General features: G+C 40.1%; 1 protein-coding gene across 1 annotated transcript; it reads left to right on the forward strand.

Moving 5' to 3' along the window:
* Positions 1-1,905: 1,905 nt before the first annotated feature.
* On the forward strand, positions 1,906-16,667 carry LOC124881774 (apolipoprotein B-100-like). The gene is made up of 26 exons (XM_047387542.1): positions 1,906-2,010; positions 2,297-2,341; positions 3,272-3,384; positions 3,484-3,629; positions 3,772-3,919; positions 4,289-4,441; positions 4,585-4,709; positions 4,837-4,922; positions 5,009-5,459; positions 5,542-5,656; positions 5,741-5,887; positions 5,980-6,191; positions 6,285-6,504; positions 6,574-6,747; positions 6,832-7,029; positions 7,134-7,301; positions 7,594-7,799; positions 7,968-8,138; positions 8,229-8,359; positions 8,449-8,650; positions 8,748-8,920; positions 9,005-9,180; positions 9,284-9,399; positions 9,973-10,346; positions 10,453-15,152; positions 15,272-16,667. Exons 1-26 carry the CDS (start codon positions 1,956-1,958, stop codon positions 16,388-16,390), a joined length of 9,924 nt encoding a protein of 3,307 aa, XP_047243498.1. The 5' UTR covers positions 1,906-1,955; the 3' UTR covers positions 16,391-16,667.
* Positions 16,668-17,296: the final 629 nt, after the last annotated feature.

Consider the following 17,296-nt stretch of genomic DNA (forward strand, 5'->3'; position numbering starts at 1 on the left):
ACAGTATGCCTGATCCATATAATGTAATAGATATTTGCTGAACTATAATGTAGGATAAATTTGATTCTGTTTAAAAAATTACACTTAAAGGTGAAAGCAACTATTCTTTTTTTTAACTGGAGCTCTTTATTGATAGGTTCTTAAAACAGATCAAATGTTCCTTTCTTTAAGTATATAAAGAAAGAATGCACTTTTTCTTTACAAGAGCAGAAAACTTGCATTGAATTCAGTCATAAATACAGTGCACTGCAAAATTACTCACATCCCTTTAACTTTTTCCCAGTTTGTCAATGGGATTTGTTATTTCATTTAAGATTTATCAGATTTCACATGATAGATTAACCCAAAGTAATGCATAACTGAGAAGTGGAAAGAAAAGGATACATTCATTAACAAATATTTACAAATAAAAACAGAAAAATGTGGCCTGCGTAAGCATTCAGTTCCCCTGACACGATACTTTGTAGAACCACCTTTCACTGCAGCTCCAGCTGTCTTTTAGGGGAATGTCTCTACTCGCTTTTAGCATCTAGAGACTAAAATGTTTACCTTTTCTTTTGCCAAATTGCTTAAGTCTGATTTATAATGGAGAGTGTATTTGAACATCAGATTAAATAACAAAAGCTCCAATTTGGATTTACATTTGGACTTTGATTAGGCCATTCGCTTTGATCTGAATTTCCACATCAGTCTCAAGTCTTTTGCAGCTTCTAACTAGTTTTTCTTCCAGGATTGCCCTAGATTTAGCTCCATCCATTTTCCCATCAATTCTGACCAGGTTCCCTGGTGTAGAAAAAAATTCCCAAAGCATGATCACCACCATGTGTCACTGTGGGGATGGTGTCTTCCTCCACACATTTGGGCTCTATTTACTTTTTATGAAACTTCTGAAAGCAATTGATTGCCTTCTATTTTATATAAAGGTATCATTGTAAAGGGATCTGAATATAAAGTCACGTAACACTTTTCAGATAAGTTAAAATGTATCATTTACCTTTCACTTCAAAATTGTGCTTTACTTTTTGTTGGTCTGTTGTATAAAAATCAAATATTGTAAAGAAGATCAAGACTTCAGCAAAAGAACTGTATTGATTCAGCTACACTTTTACTGACAGTGTAAAAATCAGTCAGGATGATCCCATGAAATGTGCTTTAATATGTGCTGATAAATCCTCCTCAAGCATCATCTTATGACTCAGGTTTCGATTTTGCATCAGTGTGTTTCAGACAGTCTGGCAGCTATAGGGCAAAGGTTATCATCACTTTCTGGGAGAAAACCTTATTTGATATTTTTGGACACATAAACTAATAATATTGCGTAATATTTGACCTAAAAACCTTCACGAAAGAACTGTAAAGTGCAATTACTTCCAGTGTTTGGTTAAGGTCTTTCTTGAACATCTACCTTAAAAAGTTTAGATCTACTCTACCTGAAGACAAACTCTTTGAAAATTAAAATGAAAAACTAAATTATAAAATAAATCTCCTATAAATTAATTTGTGTGCTGCACATTAAGCAAAACAAGCAATAAAAGTTAGGAATTGATAATAAATTAGCACTGATATGACACTGATATGATTACATGATGTTCTGATTCCTTTCTTTTATTTTGAGGCAAATAAAATTAATGTGTTAACAAATTTCTAAGAAAATTATATCTCCAGTGCTCTCCATTAACAACACCTGAATAATCTAACACCAAAACAAATAGAAAAGAAGTGATTCACGCAGTGATACTGAACACCCCCACCTAATGCTGACAGACAAGTCTGTTTTACCTTTGACCTGCCACAAGGACGGTTTAGACTTTGGAACCAGGGCAGCATATCTGCAGGTCCCAAGAAGTCATATACCATTAGACTGGAGGACTATAAAAGCCCAAAGACACAGACACAAGGATTAGTCTTCAGAGAAAGAGGGAGACTCTCCATATCCTGCAGGAGCTGAGCCCATCATGTGGGGTAACAAGCTCTGCCTTTTGCTTCTTCTGGGCACCTACACTCTAGCCCGTAAGTACTCTGCTTTTATGGTAATTTGTAACACTTAAAATGCATCTGTTATTAGTAAATAAAGGATACATTTAAATCTAAAAATTCTGAATAAATTGTTTTTATGATTGTGTCTCTGAAAATTTAATGACAGCAATGTTTGGTGCTAAATTATTGGGGTCAAATTAACAATAAAACAACCATCTATTTTTCTAACAAACATATAATTAAGTAAAAACCTTTGCTACTTAAACATGAGCATGTTGACTTTATGTTTGCTTAGCTAAACTCTTGTCTTCGTTTTCAGAGCAAGATGTAGGAGGTTTGGAGGAACAATCTCCCGTTTGCTTTTGTGAGTTTTCTTTTCCATTTTTTTGCGTAGTTAATGTTGTAATGTGATGTAACTGACTTAACAAAGCAACAAAAAGGGTGAAAGCTTTGATGGATGTAACCTGCTGTATCTTTTAGGTATTTTAATCAATCAGTCGATCACTTTATTTAAAAAAAAAGGGGAAGACTAAAAATTAAAACAGGATGCTGACCTTGCACCCAGAACCAAATGATTTTAACTGGATTATTCAGCGGCAGTTATTCCTTTGCTTTCCTTATTTATTAAATTCAATAAATCATTTAGATATGTAACAAACTACGCATTTTGTTCTGTGTAATAAGAGTCAGGTCAATTTCAATAACATAAATCGACACTATCTCCAATTTGTAATTGTGAAATTGTAAAACATTGTTTTTTTATTATTATTAAGCTTAATTTGGAGATTCATTAACCATTTAGAAAATTATTTGGGCAAACATTTTTTTAACTGTTTTTAAACTTTCTCCAAAACTCTGACTGTCTTTAATATAATATAATATAATATATGAAATTTAAGTTTTAGTATTACCATGAGGAAGTCTACCTCCATGTAGAAAATGATTAGGAGTAAACAATTAATTTTTACTTTGCAAGTTCAGTGTTGATATCATAATAATACTATAATGTACTAAGATACAAATAAGAAGGGGCTATCTTTAGCTGAATGTATAAAAATTATATAACTGAAAAGGTTTTTTCCAAAACTTGTAATGTTGTAAGTTTGTTTTATAATAACTAATTAGAAACTTTACCATTTTTATTAAATCCTGCTGTTAGAAATACAACCGGAATAGGAATGTCCTCACTACTCAAAATGTGTTCTCAAATTATTTTGACTGATGCGGTCTAATGTTTCAAGACTAAACAAGTGTTGCTAAAATGCTCTAATTAGGTCATTTAAACTGTTTTCAGTGGCCAAAAGATACAGGAACTTCAGACGATTTGTGTACAGCTATGAAGCTGAGGCCCTTAACAGTGTAAATGGAGCCTCAAATGACAAGAGCGGACCCGGAGTCTCCTGTACAGTAAGTCTTCAACCTACAGTAATAACTGAGCAAGAGAAAACTTCTATCACCTTTCACATACAACAGAAGTAACAACAAAATATTTAATTTGCTGCACAGGTTGAAATCGAAGTGCCCCAGACGTGTCGCTTCATCCTCAGAACACCAGATTGTTCTCTGAGGGAGATCTCTGGCGTGGACCATGACGGAAAACCAGTGTACCGTCCCGCTGCGGGGACCGAGGATTTCAGAGCCGCAATGGCCAAGTAAGTAGAGTTATCTGTCCAGGAAAGATTTTATTTTATTGTCTGTGTTCTTGGGTTCAATAACTTGGTGCAGTCACTGAGATTAAAAAAAGCTGATGACCTAAATGCTAGGTTGGAAGTTAAAACCTGTACCTGTTGCCAGGAACACCTTGAAGGCTGCAGTGGAAGGAAACACCGATGTTAAGCTGTTCCCTGAAGATGATGAGCCTGTCAACATCCTGAACATCAAGAGGGGAATCATCTCCGCTCTCATGGTGCCTGAAACGGACAAGGAGGAGACCAAAGAAATGGTAGATGGACTTCTTTTTTTTTTTCTTATATAACATTTCGGTGTTTTTAACTTTCAATTAGTTCATGCCAAGTAGAGTTTGATGAAGCTTGTGATGTGGAGTCACGGAAAGATAAACAAGTTGCACAATAGGTTGATAACTTGCCCCAGCCAGAGGTGATAGGTCCTGTCCTATAATATCTTGTTCTTACAGTGATAATCTCCAAACGCAGGTCAAAGTCCTAGATAAGTTATCACCTTTTTGGCATCACCTGCTTCCATAATAATTCAGGTTCATTGATTATCTGATTTAGGGACAGAGGGAACAGTTGCAAATCAAACTCTGGGAACTTTGTTTTTGAGTCCTAATAAAGCCTCTCATTGTTTTCAGCCCACCGTGCATGGAGTGTGCTCCTCCGACTTCACCAACAACCTCGGACTGGACGGTGCAACTGAAATGACCATCAGTAGGGATCTGTCCAAATGTGATGGCTTTGTAGCCCGTAGACAGAACACCAGCCCTCTGGCCCTCATCTCTGGCATGGTGAGAGCTCCTGCAGCCACTAGTTACTGTCACTATCACACAGTCAATGAATCTACTTTAATAAAGTAAAATAACCACCTACATATGCTGTGTCAAAGGAGCTACTGTGATTTTGTGATCTATTTCTGGTCTTTTGCTGTCAGAACTACCCTCTGTCCAAAATGATAAGCAGTACTCAGACCTGTAACTACAAGTTTGACAGGCAGAAGAAGCACATGACCAGCGGATCCTGCATGGAGAAGCACATCTTCCTACCTTTCTCCCACAAGTAGGTTTCTACTGTAATAGAGTAAAGATTTGAATATACGTAGCTTAGAAAAATCATAATCAGAAATTATTCCTGTACTTGATTTATTACTTAATTTCTTTCAATTTTTCACTATCTCTGGAAAAAGGAACGAAAATGGACTTTCTGCAGTTGTGAGCCAGACTGTAACGCTCAGAGGAACTTCCAATATCAATGACCGAATCTTTGACCACAGTAAGTTCTTCATTGTTCAGAGCATGATTTTAAACATGTTCATCTTTGGTTAGTATTTTGATCAATTCGGTTGTAAATCTACACAGATGAAGCAAGTTTCAAGCCCCTGTCTATGGATGTTGCAAACAACAAGTCCCCGGTACAGACGAAGGACGCGGTTATTGACACAATGCAGAAGCTGAACACTCTGTCTGAGAACAATGAGGACGAGGAACGTGCAACCTTTTTCCACAAGCTGGTGTCTGAACTGCGTGGCTTGAACACCGACGTCCTCAGCTCCAGTGTGGATGAGATGATGTCTGTCTCCGCTATTCTTACCTGGCAAGCTCTGGTTCAGTGTGGCACCCCAGAATGCACCAGCGGTATGCTGAAGATACTCAGAAACTTTGACCATGCTGCATATGATGTTGATGCTTTCGTCTATACCCTGGGAATGCTGTCAAACCCCTCACGCCTGATGGTCCAAGACTTGCTGGCAATGGCTCAGTACAAACAGAGCAAACCCATCATGTATGCACTGAGCAATGCAGCCCGGAGGTATGTGGGAGTACTTGGATGCTCAGTTGTAATTCTTACTGGAAATTAGTAGCTAATCATTAACTCCTACATTTTTCTGTAGACTTTACAAAGCTGAGGGAGTCACCCCAGAGATCACTGATGTTAATGAGTACATGGCATCCCTCCTGCGTGCAGACTGTGCAGGCGAAAAAGAGCTGACTTTTCTGATCCTGAGGGTAGGTAACTGCCTGTGAGCCCATGCCTCTAAAGTAAAAATAATATAAATAAAAACTAACCTTTATGTATGCGATTCCATCCAGGTTGTCGGCAACATGGGAGATGCAATGGAGGCAGCTGACCCTAAAATTAAGAACACCCTGCTGAAGTGCATGAGACAGCCTGCTACCACTTTGTCCGTGCAACTGGCAGCCATCCAGGCCTTCAGGCGCATGTCTGTGACCGATGAGGTAACATCAAGATTTCTCAGTATTTTTCCATTTTCCGATGACTAAAAGATGCAGTTACCTTGAAAACCAATCGTCTGCTGCTGTTTGTCCAGGTCCGCTCAGACCTCCAGAGAGTCAGCCAGTACTCCAAGGGCGTCGTGCAGAAACGCCTGGCAGCTTACCTCATTCTGATGAGGGATCCCCAGGGCAGTGACTTTGACATGGTGAAGAAGCTACTAACCCAGGAGCAGAACACGCAAATCAAAGCTTTTGTGTCCAGCCACATTTACAACATCATTACCTCAACTGAATTAGAGACAAAAAAGTAAGATTTTCTCATTCTGAGTTTCATTTCACTGAAGTACAATGAAGTGTTTTGTTAAATAAGCTAGCTGTAATACATTTATTTTTTCCTTAGGCTTGGTGACAGAATACTCAATGCCTTGAAGGACACTGATATTTCCACTCACAGTGACTACATCTCAAAGTCTCGCAACTATAAACTGGGCGTTGCACATGAGAACATGGAGGCCAGCATTCAGGGCAATGTCATTTTTGATCCCAGCAACCAGTTACCAAGGGAAGTCCTATTGGAAACAACCCTGAAAGCCTTTGGTTACAGCTTGGACATTTGGGAGGTATGTGTCGCTCCATGGCCTGTGTTGGACTTAGAGCAAACCATTAAAATACATATATTTTTCCTGTAGCTTGGCATGGAGGGAAAAGGCTTTGAGCCGACCATCGAGGCTCTGTTTGGAAAGAACGGCTTTTTTCCTGACACCGTTTCTAAGGCTCTGTACTGGGCGGAGGGCAAGATGCCACCGGAGGTTCAAGAAGTTCTGGAAAAATGGATTGCCCCCTTAAAATCAGGAAAACCAAGTGTATGTACTTATTTATTAAGCATTTGCTGCTTCGTCATTTGGGCTGTAAGCACAGTATGTCACAGAGTTGCTCTTTCTTTTAAGGTTTCTGAAAACCTTTTGGGAGAAATTGCTCACAACTTCAACAAGCTGCTGAACAATCTCCAGAGTCAGGGGTCCCCAGAGGCTATGGCCTATCTGAAGATCATGGGAGCTGAACTGGGTTACATCAAGGCCAATGATTTGAAATTTATTGCTGAAAATGCAATCAACACTGCAAGAGCTTTCGCACAACATGCTAAGGTATTGTTTTAAATAACAGTTATGAATATTTTCTATCATAGCTATAAGTTTGTTCCCAAATACCACAATATGGGAGCTCTAAAATTGTCTGTTCTGCTCTTCAGTTTCAGCTTAATAGATTGCCAAACTTTGACACAGAGATGTTTGCACACTACATCTTCATGGACAACAAATTCATCTTGCCAACAGCATCTGGTTTGCCCATGACATTCGCTCTGTCAGGCACATTTGCTCCTGGTGCAAAAGGAGGCCTTCACATTTCCCCAAACATGGTAATGTTTTTAATCCTTGTTCTCAGAAATGGACTTGCCTGTTTGCCAATTTGTACCCATGTATTTCCATTTCACCTCTTCCTACTTTCATTTTGTGCCCTGGTACTTTAACGATTGCATAAGGAGTTAATTTTTTTGTTGTTGCCAAAAATTGTCAAGAATTATACATATAAATGTCCATAAATATGGTCAAATCTCATAAGAGAAGGTAATTTCCTAGAGTAGAATGTGCTTAGAGTCTAACAAACAAATGCAGGCTAGGAAATCTCATGAAATCAATTTTCCTTCACAGAAGGAGCTGGTCTTCAGTCCATCTGTTGGAATTGAGTTCATGACCCAGATAGGAGTGCACTTCCCTGAATTTGTAGCCTCTGCTGTTGAGATGCACACCAACATCTTCCATGAGAGTTCCCTCAACGCCAAGATCACCATGGAGCAGAACGAGCTTAAGCTCTCCATACCAGCTCCAAAGGACACCACAAAGCTCTTCAGAATCAGGTGATTAATATAACTGGTAACACTGATGTTTGAAACATAATTTATGTTTGGCGGATGGAGCATTTTAAACTCAAACAGTTTAAGTAAGTGTTGTGTTAAATGTGTATCAAAGTGAGACAATAAAGTTCAGCTTTTTAAACCTTTCCTGTTAATTTGCCAATTTTACAGCAATAAAATTTGGATTGTTGGTGCTGAGAAGGCCACAAGGATCCCTTATAGGCAGAGCAAATCAAAGTGCAGCCCTCTCTTCCCTGGAATCAAATCCTGCACCAAGATGCTTTACGCGGACGCCCTTGACAAGAATGCTGCTCCTTACTTCCCCCTGAACGGAGAGACGATGTAAGATGCAGTTTGGACATTCCTTGTTTATTGTTAGCATCCACATAGCAGAATATATTACATATACATTTATGATTGTTTCTGTTTTAGGTTTGCCATTGATATCGAACCTACTGAAGAGATCTCTGAGTACACAGCCAGCGTTGCCTACAAACGTCTCAGTGAAGGAAAGGATGGCCGCCAGAAGGTGGATTCCTTGCAGATGACCCTGAGAGCTGAGGGTACGAGTATTGTGTTGGGTACTTCCCGTGTGATTCTGCCGGTTTACATAAGTCAGAAATGAAAAGTATATTATTTTCTGTAACTTCAGGTGCTAAGCCCACAGAGGCTACAGCCACCATAAAATACAACCAGAACAGGAATGTCCTCACTACTCAAATCCAGATTCCTGACATTGATGTTGAGGCTGGGATTAAGATTGGCATGACAGACAGCAGTGTAAAAGGCAAATCCCTCACCATTGAGTTTTCCAACAAAAATGTGCCACAGCTATCCCTGACTGGTCGCGCCAAGTGAGCAAACCCGACCTTTATACCTTCACAACATTGAGATTTATTTTCACATTTACACTTTGACTAATATTTTTGTTGTTATTTTGTTTTGTTGCAGACTTCAGGCCATGAATGATGGATTACTTCAGGTTCAACTGCTGGTTCCATCGCTGAAGATTGATGCCACCCTTGGTGCTACTGTGACCAAAGACAGTGGGCTCACCATGCAGATCAAGAGTGATATCAAGCTCCCAGAGATTTCCTCCGTTCAGGCAGTCACCTTCAAATATGGTACAAAAGCACCAGTCATAGTTAGACAGAGGTACTCTCAGATTGTAAACCAAAATTTAAATGCAAAACCATTTTGTATCTCAGGTAAGGAGGAGGCTGAGGCCTATCTGACGTCCAATGTGAAAGCTGACACAAAGATCCCAGTGCATTACACTGAAGCCCTCCAGACTTGGCTCAGTCGGCTGGCCGAGGACCTCATGGAAAAGAAGGTTGTGAAGACCGACATGAAACTGCGTCACATTGTCAATAAAGGAATTGAGGTGAAAAGAATAAAATAATAGCTCCTAAACATTTTGCTTTTGCTTCAAGGATTTCTTTAAAGTCTAAGTGATGGCAAATGCATTTTCTGTTTGTTTTAAATAGGCTAGCAACATCTGGATCAACAAAATCTCTGCGGATTGTCCTCACATGAAGAATCTGATGAACAACATTGGGATGGTGGAAATGCCATCAGTGCCTCAAATCTTATTCATGAATTTGTAAGTAACTTTACATGTGCATGTTCACAATAACAGTAACATGAAAAAGTATTTGTCTGTTTTTTTCTGGTTTTGCTCTTTTGTCACACTTAATTGTTTCAGATAATCAAACCAGACAGAGATAGCCTGATTAAATACAAAATGCACACGAGCAGCGGTGGCACAAGGGTAAAGTGTGTGATTCTACAGTCCTTGATGCAGCCATCATGGCATTGTTCCCCTTGTTAAAACATGAATTAACTGTGATAACCCACATTTTTTTGTTTCTGGCCTGATATCTGCCAGAGCTGTAGTATCAAGAAGTAATTTATATAGAATCTGTCTGACAACTTGAAGTAGGCTCATGGTCCTTTCTAAAGAAATTTAAAAGCAAATGCCAATATTGTGGAGTTGTAAAACATGCTTTTTGTACTTACTCAGGTTGTCTTTTTCTGATTTTAAATATTTTTGGATGATCTGAAACATTTAAGTGTGAAAAAAAAAACAACATCTGCATTGTCTGGATAAAGTACAAGTAGCCTGCGTTTGTATTTTTGGGGTTTAACATGTGTCCTGTTTTGAATGTTTCACCAGTGAGAGCAAACTCAGATACCAGTTCAACCAGAACCGTTTCATGATGACCATCCCTCTGCCTCTTGGTGGAAAATCCTCTGAGGAACTCAGGATTCCACCTGTTGTCACATTCCCACACATTTCTGTGCCTCAGCTGGGCCTGGAGTTTACCCCACGGGAGATCCAAATTCCAAGTTTCACCATCCCATCTGAACATGATCTCACTCTGCCTCTGATGGGGCTGTTGGAAGTGTCTGCCAAGGTCAACAGTAACTATTATGACTGGGAGGGACTGATTACAGCTGGCAATAATACTGCCAAGTCTCCTGAATACGTGGCGAAGTTCAGTGTCATGGCTGAAAGTCCAATCAAACTGCTCTCCTTCTCAACTGAGGGTAATTAAAATGTTTTCTTGAATTAATTAAATACGTTGGCTGATTTTATAGAACCACCATAAAAGCTGACTCCTAACTATTATTTAACCAATTTTCTGCTTTTTAGGATCCACCAAAATCACAGACACAGACAGGGAAACTATTGAAGTCACACTCAATGGAGTCCTGAAACACATGCTCATCAACACAGGTTTCAGCGTGCTGGAAAGCATTGCTGTCACAGACAATGTACTGACAACAGGTCGTTACAGCATCTACGCTACTGCTGCTCCAGTGGGTCTTGACACATCTATGACCATTACCACCCAGTTCAAGCTGGACTCAGACACTTTCTTTGGAGATGTTAACACAGATGGCAGTATCGCCATTGGGTCTAAGGTTGCCACCACAACTTATCTCTACACCATCTCTGTTGAGCCAGCCAAGAAAACAGCAAAAATGAACAGTGCGCTGATGGTAAAGTGCGACTTGATGAAGCTCTCCCACAAGAATAAAGCATCTTTTGAAAATGCTGAGTTTCTGTTTGAATCAACCACCAGCATGGATTCTGACCCGGTCAAGCACACCACAAAAATTAATCTAAACTACAAGGATGTCAAACTCACCATTCAGTCTGACTCTGTGACCAGGGCTCTTGAGAGGATGATTCTTAACCAGATGGCGTTCTCCATGTCTGAAGGACAGGCTTCCCTCAGGATCGAGAACCAAGCTGATGATACACAGAACCGTGTGTACTCCTTGCTTACTGGAACAATGAACCCCTCTGGTTTGGAAATCAATGCTGATGCCTCCGTGAAGATCTTCTCTAGCCTCGCTTCTCACAAAGCAACCTTGTCACTGAACTCAAAGGGCTTGACCACCAGCTGCACAACAACTGCCCAGCACAGTCCATTAACATTTGAGAATATTTTCCATGGTGGAATTGGCTCCTCCGGTGCCACCCTGTCTCTTAAAACAAAGGGAGCCGTTCAAGACAACAAGGCAGAGCTCAATGTTGAGGGGAAGCTTTCAACCACAGAAGTATATTTCAACAGCATGTATGAAGGTAGCCTTTTTGACATCAGCGGGCGGAACAGAGTGAATCTCAGGCTGAATGAAGATGGACTGGTCTTCTCTAACAACATGGTTGGATCTTTTAGGGAGATGAGGACCGAAAACACCCATTCCCTGTCTCTTACTTTAAAATCTTTTACCCTACAAACCAAAACTGACAACTTCCTTGACAAGAGCAACTCTTACATGCATGATATCACGGTCAACATGGGACATTTTACAGCCTCAGCCATGGTGAAAAATGTACTGAAAGTGATGGCAGTCACATTTGAGAATGATGCCCAATTCAAGGCAGAACCCTACAGCATGGAGCTGGCTGGGACACTGAAGGGAAGCTTCTTAGAGGAAGAGCTCAAGCACATCTATGAAATCAAGTTTGCTGATTTAGTCCTGTCTGCAAAGTGCAATACCAATGGAAAACTCCTGGGATCACGCATGACACATATCACTGACATGGAAGTTAATGGTCTGACTATCAAGTTTAGCAATGTGGCTAACTTCAACTCACCATCTCTTCTTATGGACAGTATCATTAAAACCACTGCTGCACCCTTTACACTCAACGTCGATGCCATTTTCAACTCAAATGGAGAGGTGTATCTATTTGGAAAGCATAGTGGAGAACTGTACAGCAAATTCCTCTTGAAAGCAGAACCGACAGAATTTGAACAATCATTTGAGTACAGAGCTTCAAGCAGCCACAAGGTGATAGACAGACCTACTGTGAAGACCAACGTGAACAACAAGCTCAACAGCTTGCTAAGCCTGGGAGAACAAATGGTCACACTGGAGATGACATCCACTGTAAATGAACACACTTTCAAACAGATGTTGAGTGCCAAAAACAACGCAGAGAGAATTGCTTTTGAGCTGGAGGGAGAAGTTTCCACTCCCCTCTTCAGTGAGGCCAGGCAAGATTATGCCATCTCTGGATTTGTGAAGTATGACAAGAACAGTGACACCCAGTTCATCCAAATCCCTTTCATTGAGCACCTTCCCACAGTCATTGAAAATGTGAAAAGCACAATGATTAGTCTAATGGACCACAGCATTAAGATGCTCAAAGACATCAACACCAGGTATGAAATCAATGCTAAGTTTCAGGCCAAACTTGAAGAACTAAAAGAAGCGATTAACAGTTTCGACCTTGGCCTCTTTGTCCAAGACCTGAAAGGGTTTATCACATCTGTGGAGAATTTCATCATCAAACTGACAGCCCAGCTCCCTACTGACAAAGTTATTAATCTGCTGAAATCTATCAAGGACACTGTTGTGGTTGAAATGAAAAAATATAACATTCCAACAAGGTACAATGCAATTTATTTCAAAATAGAAGAGTTTCTCTCCAACTATGAGATTGAAAAAATGATTGGGGGCATCATGGATGAAGTTGTAAAAATAATGAAGCAGTATCAGATCAGGGAGAAGTTGCAACAAACATTTGAGGCTCTCAGATCTATTGATATCCAGCCTCTATTTAACAAATTTAAGGGGCCGGTGACAGAGTTTGTGAATGAGCTTTATTCAATTGACTTCAAACAGCTTATTGATGACATGAGTGGCTTTTTCACAAGAATGATGCAGAAAATTAAGTCATTTGATTATGAAACTTTCACTGCGGAGCTGAAAGACAAAGTTACAGAGATGAGCAAGATTCCTAGCTTTGGCAAACTCTATGGTGAGTTTAAAGTTACTTCACCACATTACAGCCTCACGACCACAGCTAAGCTGGAGAACACCACAACCACACCAGCCACACCAGAGTTTAAAGTTAGCCTGAACTCACAGGCTGATTCTACTCTAAAAGAGCTAAACTTCACTGTGGATGCCTCTGCACATTTTGCTGCTCCTAAAATGAGCCGTCTGACCATCTCTGAAGCCATTAATGTTCAGCAGTCATCCTTCACACTTGACCACAAGGGCACAATGAATCTTTATGGCCTATCAGCACAAGTCTCTGCCGAAACCTCTGCAAAAGCAACCACTGAGCCCTATATGGCAGAGCTTGTCAACAGTGCATTCTTTGCTCTGGAAAACGGAGTTTCTGCCAAGATGGACACTGTCTACAAACATGACCTCAAGTTTCCACCCCTCAGCATCTTCAGTGAAATGGTGATTGATCAAAAGACTCTCTTTGGGCTCGAAGATGCCAGCTTCCATCTCACTTTTAATAATCTGGCCAATAAAAAATTTAGAATTTGGCATTACTCAGATGAAGCAAACCACAAGAGTGACATCAATGTAGAAATGGATCTCCAGAACACCAAAGTGACCTTCACTGGTGACACAAGTAGCAGCCTTTTAACGGTTAAGGAAAGTTTTGTTGCTGATATTAGTACTTTCCGACATGTCATAATTGATGCCAAAATTGAGACCGACACACCTTTCATGGAGGGCAGTGTGGCAGAGGTTAAGCTTCAGGCTAAGGCTGAAGACATGAAAATTGATCTCACAGCATCTCACAATGCAAAACTGATTGGTAGGATTACAGGAACCCTTTCAAGCTCTGTCCTCACTCTGATCTCAGCCACAGAGCTTACATTTAATAGTAAGAACAAAGGAAAGGCTATGTTTTTTCTTCCATTCAAGCAGTCTGTAAACATTGACCTGCAGAATGACGCTGATTTTACTCTGAACTCAGAAATGCACCAAGGAAGCTGGACAGGTCTGGCCAAGCTCAACCAATACAAATACTCACATTTGTTCTCCATGGACAATGGCGAAAGTGAAATTAACATCCAATCACGAATCAATGCCGAGGCAAATCTTGAAGTGCTGAAGACACCTATTACTATTCCTGAAATAACTCTACCAGTTATTGGAATGAAGACAGAAAGAGTGGAGTGCTTTTCTCTGTGGGAAGACACTGGCCTGAACTACATCCTAAAGACAACTCAGCAGACACTGGACATCAACTCCAAACTGAAATACATTAAGAACCCTGAGATGATCACAATTGACATAAATCTGGATCCAGTCATCCGTGCCATTAATATTAACACGAGGGCCCTGCACAAGAAAATGCTCATTGGCAAGGATAAGGCCGCGACCATTCTTGCTTCATCTTATAACAAAGCAATGTCAGGGTATGAAACATACAGCATTGAGTTGCCTAAAACCATTGTGGTCCCTGCCTACAAAGTTCCAGTCATGAATATTGAGATGTCTTCTTTCACAATTCCCCTGCCTGATGTCACACTTGTCACTGTGCCCTCGCTGCACATCCCATCTGCACTCCGCAAGCTGACAGTTCCAAAAATCACCCTACCCAAGGTTCAGAGCATCAAGATCCCAATGATGGGTGACCTGACTTATGAGTTCTCTATGGAAACAGCAATGATCACACTTAAAACTGATGCCAGCATCCTCAACCAGGATGGCCTCAAGGTCAAATTTGATGCCTCCTCCTCTTCTGGGTTTGAAATTCTGACGGGAAAGATTGAGGGCAACACCAGTGTTAACACAGTGGGTGAATTTAAAATGGCCTCCCTCTTCTCTGTAAAGCACTCGATGCTAGAAGGAAATCATAAGAGCACTGTCACCTTGAGTTATGAAAATGTAGATACCTCTGTGAGCAACTCAGCAAAGGTCAATTTGCCTTCACTCACTATGGAAATCAACCAGGAAATTAAGGGAAATCCAGGAGATGGTCTTGTTGTCTCCATGTCCACCACTTCTGCAGGACTCCTGGGTGTACAGATGCAGACCAAGCGGCCAGCACAAATGAAAGCCAGACTCTATGGTTGCTACCCGGTAATAGAATACATATCCATTTCCTCATCAGTAAAAATTTATTTTCTGTTAATCTAAGATGTATGTTTACTTTTCGCTTTTCTAATTTTACTTTTTATTCATGTTTGTGTTTTCAACAGACTGAACCAACAAGATACGTCAACATTGTGGGTCTCAAGATGTCTGTAAAGGACTCTGAGCAGCTAAACCTTCAGACAACCTGGAATATGGAGATGCCGTATGAGATGATGCTGGGACTGAAGAAACAAGTGCCAGGAGCCATGGAGATGGTTTCTGATCCTGCAATCAAGACATACAACAAGATCAGCAGGCATGTTAGGAGTTTTAAAGGCTCGTTTGAAAAGTTCAGGAAGAAGGGTAAAGCAATGTTCATGACGGCTGTTGAAAACTTAGCTGCAGTTAGTTCTTCTGATTTTATGACAACTGTCACAGATAAGACCATAAAACTTCTCAAAGAGTCCCAGAAGAAGGTTGAGCTTGTTCTTGATGTTGTGATTAAATTCCTGAGACAGACCAAGTTCCAGATCCCTGGCTATGAACGAAAGCTCTCTGGACTTGAGGTCTACCAGGAATTCAGCACTTTTGTCGCTGATGTATCTGAGGAGGCTGTTGAAAAGCTTCCTGAATACTTTGCCTCCACCTTTGCATCAGTCTTTGATCATGTCCAAACTGTAGAATTCACCATCCCTGGCTCTAATCGCGTCATCACTGGGAAAGAACTATGCGATGACTTGGTGGTTGCTCTGAGGAAAATGCAAGAACAGCTGACTGTTAGCATGAGGAAACTTGGAGACATCAAGCTGGAGGATATGATTAAGAAATTATCAGGGTTCATGCAATTTATTGTTCAACAAAGTGAAAACTTTATCCAAACTCTAAAAACTCATAATTTTGAGAAGATCAGCAGCTTTCTGGTGGATGCATACAATGATGCCATGAATTCCCATTTCCTGGCCGGTGTTGCCGAGCAGATTGATGAGGTGCACATAATCATAAAGGAATATCTTGAATCTGTGATCAATAAAATCCACAGCATCATGGCTGACATGTCAACTGAACAGCTTAGAACAAGCATCCAGTCTTGGATTGACTTGTCAGTGAAACGCATCAATGCTTTCCACAACAGTGTCATTAGCACCCTCAAAGAAACAAGCAAGGATGTTGAACCATATGTGAGAGTAAGTGACAGAAAGATTGATGTTGACATTCCTTTACCGTTTATTGTCAGACTCAACTAACTCGCCATAGTAACCAAACTCAGAGAGACATATTTGAATTAACTACCTTTCTGTTATAACCAGCCAATGCAATAGTTAATTTATGGTAATAACAAAAACTAAACTTTACATTTATATGGATGTCTGTTCTAACTATGCTAGTCTTTGTGCTGTTTTCCACATAATTTAGTTGTTTTTTTTCATGGTAGATTAACAATTGTTCTGATCCAACTGTGCATCCTTTGTGTCTTGTACTATTTAAAACCTACATGGTCATCAATAAACTGTTTGTACTGCATTTATGTCTGAGCATTTCGTACAACATACACTGCAAATAATCTATTATTTATTTAAGAATCTATTATTTATTACTTTAACACCAAGTTGTGTCCATCCAGTTTCTTTCAATAAAATCTCACCATATAGTGGCAAGGCAAGCTTATTTGTATAGCACATTTAGGCAACAAGGGAATTCACAGTGCTTTACATTAAGGTAAAAATCATAAAAAATACATTGCAGCTGTTTGTAAAATTGTATGACCAAACGACCAGATAGGTCAGGAATAAAGCTGTAGATAAGTTCAAAGCAGGGTAACGGTTAAATGCAGCCTTAGGTTATAGGAATGGCATTATTTAGAGCAGCAGCCAGAGGCCCCTTGTACCTCTGGAGAAGCTGTAGAGATCCACAACTCAGATGGGAGAATCTGTTGAAAGAGCAGCTGTTAGTCGTGCAGTTCACATACATGGCCATGAAAAAAACATTACTGAAAGAAAGACATAAAGACGTCCTAATTACAGTCTTTTAGAAGCGATGGAGGGGACAGTACAAACATGTAGGAAAAGGAGCTTTGGTCAGATAACATCAAAACGTAACATTTTAGCCTGCATGAAAAAATCCCATGTTTAGCTGAAAATTAACACAGCACA

Source organism: Girardinichthys multiradiatus, chromosome 15 (genome assembly GCF_021462225.1).
Source record: "Girardinichthys multiradiatus isolate DD_20200921_A chromosome 15, DD_fGirMul_XY1, whole genome shotgun sequence".
NCBI classification, from domain to species: Eukaryota; Metazoa; Chordata; class Actinopteri; order Cyprinodontiformes; family Goodeidae; genus Girardinichthys; species Girardinichthys multiradiatus.